The 10,689-nt window shown below is 45.5% G+C and overlaps 1 protein-coding gene across 1 annotated transcript in view; it reads left to right on the top strand.

Moving 5' to 3' along the window:
- The first annotated feature begins 1,395 nt into the window (after positions 1 to 1,395).
- Positions 1,396 to 10,689, top strand: part of LOC120988090 (NXPE family member 1-like) — a 75,756-nt gene continuing 66,462 nt past the window's right edge. Inside the window, exon 1 of the mRNA XM_040415927.1 lies at positions 1,396 to 2,066. Within this exon, the coding sequence (XP_040271861.1) occupies positions 1,396 to 2,066 (671 nt within the window). The remainder of the gene's footprint in view (positions 2,067 to 10,689) is intronic.

Genomic DNA, 10,689 nt, shown 5'->3' with positions numbered 1-10,689 from the left:
TTTGTATTGTGTGTATTGTAGTGCTATTATGGTATTGCAGTGTGTACGTCCTATATGTATATATATATTTATAACCATTGATATATAAATATATATAGATATAGCGTAATAGATTGTTTATTGAATGGCAGTACCAAAGGTGTTACTTCAGAGCCCACCTGTGATATCAATAAAAGGAAACCACCTGAAGTAACACCTTTGGTACTGCCGTGTCTTTCCTGAGATACTACAAGCGATCCTGGCGAGGGAGGCTGAGTCTATGGGTGTCTTGAGCTTTATCCCATTGACCTACTCCTCAGTGAAGTATGTCAACCTTTTATCTTTTGTTATTAACAAGCATTGTCTATAACAAGATTTTTATTTGCATTGGTTTTATCCTATTTGTTGATCAGCTTTCATTCAGGTCATAACCTTATTGTGTCTACTAATTCCTTTAAAAACGTTGTAGAAACTACCAAGTTTATTATTATAGACACGATCAGATAGCTGAGATGACATAGGTACAGAGGAAGGCCAGCAAGCATACTCTTTTCCCACGGACCTGCCTTCCCAACGTTACTGCAGGGACCCTCATAATCAATCATATTGTATCCTCTTACTGCTGTGTAAGGAGGTAACAACTGAATGTATCCGTACGGTGGGCCCCAACAATAAATTTTACTCGAATCAGGCAAATTTCTCAAAAAGGCATCAGCTGTTTTTCAAATCAGTAGACAGGAAAAATGAAGAGGGAGGATCACATGGGAGATGTCTATGTATAAACATCAGCAGGCATTTTCACCAAAAAAATTAAAACTTTTGGACTATTTAAAAGAAAGTAAAAAATCAGTGCAGTTTTTGTAAAGAGGCAGTTTGTTACCCCCGGCAGCCATTCATTTATCCCAAAAACATATATGTTGCTGTCACTTAAAAAGCTTGAAATGAGTTGCATACAGTCCTAGGAAACCCCAGAATGTCATCCACAACTTGTCAGGGCAGTTTGGGACCGTTCAATTCGGGTTCAATTTATTCAGACCCAAATCAAATCCGCCAAATGATGTGACTGTAGTGAATCTGAATTGAATTTCAGAAAATTTGCTTATCACCAATCCTAAGTATAGGTAATCAGTAGTTCAGTCCTGGCAAACTCCTTTAGGAAATGAAATCTGGTCCTCTTGTACCATGGTAAAAATGCACAGGTGGGAAACTGAAGACTAAAATTATCCCATAGTTTTGACTTGAGATGCCAAATATTTCCCCAAACCAGACATGCAAATTCATATTCTAGACATTGAACTATTATTTTAAAATGATTGTAGTGGAATGTGTTTTTGGACAATCCAAGCATGAGCTACACATGAGTTACTAAATCTAAAATGTTTGAATTCTTCACAGTGTTACAGACCAGCAATCCCCATGGTGTTGTTAAATGCAGAGATCAAAACTGTATCCAAAATTGAAATGACAGTAAACAAAATCTTCACTCAGATAGATCAAAGGATTCCCAGGATAAATGTCACTGATCGATCAAATACAACTAGTGCCAAAAATAGCAAGGTCTACCTAAAGAATCCAAAGAACAGCTATTGCGTTGGAGACCACGTAACCGTTCAGGTGGATATGTTTGATTATTCAGGGAAGAAGAAAACCTATGGAGGAGACTTTTTAAGAGCAAGAATATCAACACCAGAGCTTGAAGCAGGGGCTTCGGGAAGGATTGAGGATTTCAACAATGGTACCTATCATGTCCATTTTATCCTTTTCTGGGAAGGTAAAGTTAATATTGAGGTGCTTCTAATGCACCCAAGCGAAGGGGCATCAGCCTTGTGGACTTTTAGAAATAAATGGCATGGCTATGTAGACCATTTGGGCAAGTTCATAAAACCACAACGACAGAGTGAGGTGGAATGTGGATTTGACCTGGACAAAAAGCAAGAACTGTGTGAGTATAAAGATATACGAGATGAAGAATATTTTTATTGTGTCAAACCTCAGCATTTTAGTTGTGACTCTCTCAGTGAAGTAAAGAGCTGGTGGAGAAACGACAAGTCATTGTTCACTACACTTGAGAGGAGCTTATTCAACAAGTAAGTGTATGAATTTAGACAATCAATATAACCTTTGCTTGCATGGAATACAGTTACACATACAGTAGCCCTTCTTGGACACACCTTTTCATCAAATTGGGTTTTCTTCTTTTATTCTCTACATTGTAGATTCATATTGAAGACATGAAATGTTGAAGGAACGTATATGGAATTAAGTAGCAAACAAAAAGGCATTAAACCAGAATATCTTTTATCTATTAGATTCTTCCACATAGCCTCCTTTTGCTTTGATGACAGCTTTGCACACTCTTGGCATTTCCTCGGTCATCTTCATGAGGTAGTCATCTGGTATGGTTTTCCAACAGTCTTGAAGGAGTTCACACTTGTTGGCTGTTTTTTCTTCACTCTGTGGTCCAATTTATCCCACACCATCTCAACTGGGTGAAGGTCGGGTGATTGTGGAGGTCATGTCATCTTACACAGTACTCCATCTCTCTCATTTTTGGTCAAATTGCCCTCACATAGCCTGGGGGGGGGGGGGGGGGGGGGGAGAGTGGTTCAAGATTATTGTCCTTTGGAAAAACAAATGTGACCACATAGGATGAATTGTGACTGCAGAATGCTGTGGTGTCCATGCTGATTAAGTGTGCCTTGAATTTTGAATAAATCACCAACATAGTCACCTGCAAAGCACTCCCATGCATTCACACCTCCTGTCCAATATTCATGGTGGGAGTCACACAGGTAGAAACTATTTGCACACCATTTCTGTGTCTCGTTAATACTTTTTTGTTTACTACTTAATTCAGTATGTGTTTTGAAAATTATTTCGAATGGCATAAAATAATAAGCTAAGGCAATCACTGGCTGTAGCGGTGACCCACTAAGGCCAATGGTCAAGTAGTCACATGTCCATCTCAAAAAGGAACAGGAAGTAGAGACAAGCAGGGGACAAATTGAAGCAATGAAACCAGAGCTGCTGGTGATCAATAGGGTGTCACGGCTGAGGGTGGGGGAAACCCTCAGCTGTGCGGTCTCCATAAGAAAGGGTAGCTGCTGGGCCAGAACAGGAATCAGGGAGCAGGTCACCTCCTAACGCATCCCTAAATCTGACCCTGACTCCTGCCTGTATGAGCCAACCCTGATGGTAGGAGGGCTCATACTCCGGAACCTAGGGTCCCTACTAGCCCTCAGGATAGCCCTGGACTAGGAGCAGGGTAAAACGACCTGTTCCTCCTAGGCACGGACAAACAGGAGTCTCACTGGCCAAGCTGCAAGGAAGGGGAAACATATACAGCATATGGCAATGGCAGGTAGTGAAACACCATGGTTGGAGTACCCCTAAGCTTTTGGCATCCAGCAGGAGCTAAATAGCCCAAGTAGCCACACCCACACACAGACACACCCAGTGTTCACTCACTAGGAAGGGAATTAACCCTTCCAACACCAGGCAAGGGAAGAAAGCCACTTAAAGGGGAAGTGTACACACAAACATCACACTCCACCTTTTACCGCCGGCAACGGCATGCGAGGCAACCATGTCCTGGGAAACAGCCAGAAGGCCGAGACACTGCCACCACATGCACACAAACAACACGTTGCCGCAGGCAACCACAAATGAAGGGAAAATATCACAGTGCACACCATAGGCCGTGACACTCCCACCCCTCAAAGCCCCCCACCAAAAAAAAGGGGAAAACTAGTGAGGGACCCAAAACAGGGAAGGGAGACGGGAAAAAGGTAGCAGAATCAGTGTCAGCGCAATGCGAGTCTCCCCAGGACTGCTGCCATCCCCTGGAGCAACACACAGGAACCAGGAGCCGACTGCCAGCCTCTGGAGCAACACACAGGAACCATAGACCAGCAAAGAAACAGCCCGGAGAGACCGCACTGACACTGCGTCCACTCTCCACTCACGTTCCCACTCCAGTCGCTGCCAACAGCCACTCCTAACCAGCACACCGCCGGAACACCAACGGAATGCTGCCAGCAGACGACCAGGGACAGGAACATAGAGAGGGACAAGGGATCACCAACACGGACACAGAAGGCAAGGTGGCGGGGAATAAGCCACCAACCGCGCCGTTGACGAAGAACCCCAAAACGCTCTCCCTCCGGAGAACACGCATGTATGCCGAAACTGCTGGCAAAACATGCTGCACCCTCTCTCGAAGGTCTATACACTCCCACCCCTCAAAGCCCCCCCCAACACAAAAGGGGAAAGTTGGTGGTGCACAACAAACAATGGGAGGGGGGTGGGGAATGACAAGTAAGGGGGCACCAATACAGACAACGGTGATCCAAATGGCGGGGAAGAGCCACTCACCGCGCCGTTAACGGTGACACCCCCATAACGATCTCCCTCCGGAGAATGCGCATGCACCCCAAAAACAGATGGCGATGCACGCTGCACCCTCTTTCGAAGGTCACACAGCAAGAAGCCATTGTGGTCATACTGTAACGGCTGAGGGTGGGGGAAACCCTCAGCCGTGCGGTGTCAATAAGAAAGGGTAGCTGCTGGGCCAGGACAGGTATCAGGGAGCAGGTCAACTCCTAACGCATCCCTAAATCTGACCCTGACTCCTGGCTGTATGAGCCAACCCTGATGGTAGGAGGGCTCATACTCCGGAACCTAGGGTCCCTACTAGCCCTCAGGATAGCCCTGGACTAGTAGCAGGGTAAGACGACCTGTTCCTCCTAGGCACGGACGAACAGGAGTCTCACTGGCCAAGCTGCAAGGAAGGGGAAACATTTACAGCATATGGCAATGGCAGGTAGTGAAACTAGTACAACACCTATCTGCCACAGTCACACAGACTGGAACCCGTGCACAAGTGCTAATGTCCACACCAAACACAAAAGGACACAGCACACACACAAAGCACACAGGAACCCAGATCCATAAGCTGCAATAAACATAGAGACACCACTAGACATATAATAAGATGAGAACATCTATGTCTAAACATTACTTATGACCACAAGGGTGGCCCTCACTGGACAGATGGTATATGAGACCAGGCGGATGACTCCAGCAAACACCATGGCTGGAGTACCCCTCTGCTTCTGGCATCCAGCAGGAGCTAAATAGCCCAAGTAGCCACATCCACACACAGACACACCCAGTGTTCACTCACTAGGAAGGGAATTGACCCTTCCAACACCAGGCAAGGGAAGAAAGCCACTTAAAGGGGAAGTGTACACACAAACATAACACTCCACCTGTTACCGCTGGCAACGGCATGCGAGGCAACCATGTCCTGGGAAACAGCCAGAAGGCCGAGACACTGCCACCACATGCACACAACACCACACGTTGCCGCAGGCAACCACAAGTGAAGGGAAAATGTCACAGTGCACACCATAGGCCGTGACATAGGGTGAACAGACTAATACACGTGCAGTGGCACAGCGTGAGTTACCAGCACCCGGGGCAAGCAAAGTATTGCGCGCCCTAATCTGTGGACACACCCCTTTTTATAGAACCACACCCCAAATTATACAAATACCAACATTACCAATAACACTATATAAAGGCCAAATAATACTAATACCACATGGTCACATATGATGAGAATATTACCACCATACTGATACTGAATAATAATACAACACTATACCAAAACCAGCATTACCAACGCTAAACACTATAGGAAACCTCTGCTTGTTTTTTGTGCGCATGTGTTACTTGTGTTTTTTGTTTCAGATTTCATGCTGATTTTTAACAGATCTCACCCTTAAAAAGGGTGAAATCCACATAAAAAATTGCACATACAATTAACATGCTGCAGATTTCAAAATCCGCACAGCAGGTCAATTTCCACACAGAAAAAAATCTGCAAAGTGTGCAAGAGATTTGTCTAATCCCATAGACTTTGCTGGTACTGTATTACACTGCGGTTTTTCCCCATGCAATTCTGCAAGGAAAAGACGCACGTAATTGGAAACATATGCATGCAGCCTAATAGACAAATAATACTGGCAAGACCGTGACCACTTACTACCACCTCATAGTGACTGAATATTACACCAGACTGGGAGTTCCTTTCCATAAGGCCTCATGCACATGACCGTTGTTTTGGTCCGCATCCGAGCCGCAGTTTTTGCGGCTTGGATGCGGACCCATTTACTTCAATGGGGCCGCAAAAGATGCGGACAGCACTCCGTGTGCTGTCCGCATCCGTTGCTCCGTTCATTGGTCCGCAAAAAAAATATAACCTGTCCTATTCTTGTCCGTTTTGCGGACAAGAATAGGCAGTTACAGTATATTAATGGCTGTCCGTGCCATTCCGCAAATTGCGGAATGCACACGGACGCCATCCGTGTTTTGCGGATCCGCAATTTGCGGACTGCAAAACACACAACGATCGTGTGCATGAGGCCTAAGGGTCCATTCACGCGTCCGCAATTTCGTTCCGCATTTTGCGGAACGGAATTGCGGACCCATTCATTGCACTTCCGGGTCCGCAATTCCGTTCCCGAAAAAAATAGAACATGTCCTATTCTTGTCCGCAAGTGCCGGTTTTGCGGATCCGTGGATCCGCAAAACACACACGGACGTGTGAATGGACCCTTAATCTGATGAAGTGGCTGCTCTATGCATTCCCTATGGGACTGCTGGAGATAGCCTAGTGCAGCGCTCGACTATTTCTGGCAGTCCCATAGCGAATGACTGGAGTGGCAGAGTGCATGCTTGACCTGGCACTCTATCAGATTAAGGATCCCGGTTCTTGGGATCAGTGGGGTCCCCGTGCAGTGGCCAGGTACAGGTGGATAATATTCTGTATTAGTCGTGATGCCAATTGCAGCGTGCACAGGGTACTATCCCAAGGCCCTTCCAAGGTGTTATAACGCACGTCCCAGGTTAGGAATGCCAGAGTGGGGTAATGGCCTATAATGTCTCTGTAGTTTGGTGGTAGTTGTGTCACGGTGTCTCCTACATGGGTACGGCTGGACTCCTGGCTCACTTATAAATAAATTTAAGTGTAGTGATAGTAGGAGTAATAGAGGAACTTTGCAGAATAAATGATTTCCGGAGATGAAGTTCAAACGTTGCTTTACTTGAAATAACTTGCATCCAAACAGTATACAGCTTTGGTTTCTTGGTCCCAGCAGGTTTTGGCAATGATTGGCAGGAATGATTACTTTTGCTTTAAATGTGGAGCTTGCAGGATAAACGTCTGCTTGGTAGCTCTGTAACTGTGGCAGGATTAGCTTCTGCACTTATCTGTAACTTCTGCTGTGTGGGGACAGTCTAGCTGAGGAGGAATAGGCTTCTCCTAGGACTCTAGACTTATCTCACAGATGGATTCTCAGGGGATGCTTCCTTCCTGGAACTCTGGAGTTTGGCTGTAGTTTCTGCTCTCTTCATCCAGCAGAGCTGAAGTTGCTCAGACTGGGTAAATGGCCACGTCTCAGCTGAGACTATGTCCTTGCTGTCCTCCCTAAGAAGGGGTTCTCCTGGACACTATCACACAGCCTTCCCCTAGCAGGGGTGGCTGGCACTCTCACACTAACTTCCTTCTCCACCCATACTGCAGGATGTGGGTCCAGCCCACCTCTCTACAGAGAGGGAGCTAAGCTGGAATAAACCATTCCAGCTCAGATACACAAAACACTAACCTGTCCCTGCCAATGAGTTGCTGCCACCTGCTGGTAAACCAGGATAATTACACAAACAATTGCATTTAACATAGCTTTATATGCACATTTGTGGAGGACATGAGCAAAATTATATCTGATGACAGTATAATGGCTCTTAGAAGATAGTAGCGGGGTAGAGGAGTGTAGTAACACAACTCTGGGATGTTATATCTATAGTCAGAACCCCACTAATTAGTTAGCTATCCCTTAGGCCTCATGCACACAACCGTTTTTTGGGTCCGCATCCGAGCCGCAGTTTCTGCGGCTCGGGTGCGGACCCATTCACTTCAATGGGGCCGCAAAAGATGCGGACAGCACTCCATGTGTAGTCCGCATCCGTTGCACCGTTCCGTGGCAAACAAAATATAGCATGTCCTATTCTTGTCCGTTTTGCAGACAAGAATAGGCATTTCTACAATGGACCGCCCGTTCCATTCCGCAAATTGCGGAAGGCACACGGGCGGCTTCCAATTTTTGCGGATCCGAGGTTTGCGGACTGCAAAAAACGGAACAGTCGTGTGCATGAGGCCTAATCCTGTGGATAGGAGATAACTTCCAACCTTGGCACAACTACTTGAATTAATTCCCAATCCCCATTTAAAGGGAACCTGTCACCTGGATTTTGGGTATAGAGCTGAAGACATGAGTTGCTAGATGGCCGCTAGCACATCCGCAATACCCAGTCCCTTTAGCTCTGTGTGCTTTTATTGTGAAAAAAAACAACGATTTGATTCATATGCAAATTAACCTGAGATGAGTCCTGTCCCTGACTCATCTCACGTACAGGACTCATCTCACGTACAGGACTCATCTCAGGGTAATTTGCATATGTATCAAATAGTTTTTTTTACACAATAAAAGCACACAGAGCTATGGGGACTGGGTATTGCGGATGTGCTAGCGGCCATCTAGCAACCCATGTCCTCAGCTCTATACACAAAATCCCGGTTACAGGTTCCCTTTAAGGGGTTGTTGGGGTTCAGAGCTGAACCCGGACATATCCCTATCTTCACCCCACTGGCCCCCCTGATATAAACATCGGGGCTTTTCTGTTTACTTTAGCACACTGCTAGGCGGAGACTTCAGCCTAGCAGTGTTCACGATGACATCACCGGCTCTGATAGGCGGGCTTTAGTGCTGCCCTAGCTGTTTTACAGGCTAGGGCAGCGCTAAAGCCGGTCCATTAGTGTCGGTGACGTCACTGCGCTCACTGCTGGGTGGAAGCCTCCGCCTAGCTTTACCCATGGAGAGCCCGGTACGTGGCTGATTGTCCTAAAATGACTTTGCCCTTCGCAATTCAGCATAGGAGAGCATCAGAGCATGAAATGTTTCTGTGGAGGTTTCTCCAACATATGGCTTGTTACATGGACATGATAGAACATATACAGATATAGCATCGCTAGCGTTCCCTTCAGAATCGCGGCAGCGCAAAGCGATTTCCAATTCAATTAGCAAACCCGAATCGCGTAAATAGCCATTGAGAAAATTTAGGGTGCAATGTTGGCTTGTGAACACCAGATGGCGCATGGAACTACAGTCAGTTAGTTAGTTCCCGTGCGCTATACAGTAAATATCAAAGTTTCGCTGTGGAGATAGAAGTACTGTAGGTGTCAAGGCTTATTCCATTACAGAAGTCTCGTAAAGACGTCTAGCAGACATACAGGTTGTAAACCATTCGGTCATAACTTCACATACTGTACAAAGCACTAAATCCAGTGCTTCATTCATGTTCCTCCAGGAGACATGCTGTTCATATGGTAACAAGTCATATACTGTTAGCAAATATGAAACCAGTGTTTTGACAACCTGTCATCAGCAATTAACCTTAATTACCTGGGGATTGCCCCTGATTCGCTCTCATGACCGTGGGAAAATGTATCCCATTTGCTGCCTATTCAGTATTCTTTGAATGAAACCTAGTTTCAGTAATGTGATTGGCCAGGGGAGGGCATGTGACTCCTTCAACCACTGAAAACACACCCTGGGGGGTATATACAGTCATGTGAAAAAATTAGGACACCCTTTGAAAGCATGTGGTTTTTTGTAACATTTTTAATAAATGGTTATTTCATCTCCGTTTCAACAATACAGAGAGATTAAAGTAATCCAACTAAACAAAGAAAACTGAAGAAAAGTCTTTTCAAGATCTTCTGTAAATGTCATTCTACAAAAATGCCTATTCTAACTGAGGAAAAAGATAGGACACCCTTGCCCCTAATAGCGAGTGTTACCTCCTTTGGCTGAAATAACTGCAGTGAGACGGTTCTTGTAGCCATCTACCAGTCTTCGACATCGGTCTGAGGAAATTTTACCCCACTCCTCAATGCAGAACTTTTTCAGCTGTGAGATGTTTGAGGGGTTTCTTGCACGTACAGCCCTTTTCAAGTCACCCCACAGCATCTCAATGGGATTCAAATCTGGACTTTGACTTGGCCATTCCAGGACTCTCCATTTCTTCTTTTTCAGCCAATCTTTGGTTGATTTACTAGTATGTTTTGGGTCATTGTCATGTTGCATGGTCCAGTTCCGCTTCAGCTTTAATTTTCTAACTGATGGTCTCACATGTTCTTCAAGCACCTTCTGATACACAGTAGAATTCATCGTGGATTCTATGATGGTGAGCTGACCAGGTCCTGCTGCAGCAAAGCAGCCCCAAACCATGACACTTCCACCTCCATGCTTCACAGTTGGTATGAGGTTCTTTTCTTGGAATGCTGTGTTTGGTTTACGCCAAACATGTCCTCTGCTGTTGTGTCCAAATAATTCAATTTTGGACTCATCTGTCCAAAGAACATTATTCCAGAAGTCCTGGTCTTTGTCAACTTTATCTCTGGCAAATGTCAGTCTGGCCTCGATGTTTCTCTTGGAAAGAAAAGGTTTCCTCCTTGCACACCTCCCATGCAAGTTAAACTTGTACAGTCTCTTTCTGATTGTAGAGGCATGTACTTCTACATCAACAGTAGCCAGAGCCTGCTGTAGTTCTCGAGATGACACTTTAGGGTTTTTGGAGACCTCTTTT

This window comes from Bufo bufo, chromosome 1 (assembly GCF_905171765.1).
Source record: "Bufo bufo chromosome 1, aBufBuf1.1, whole genome shotgun sequence".
NCBI classification, from domain to species: domain Eukaryota; kingdom Metazoa; phylum Chordata; class Amphibia; order Anura; family Bufonidae; genus Bufo; species Bufo bufo.
Note: the sequence above shows the minus strand (reverse complement) of the source record. Positions and strands in the feature narration are given on the sequence as shown.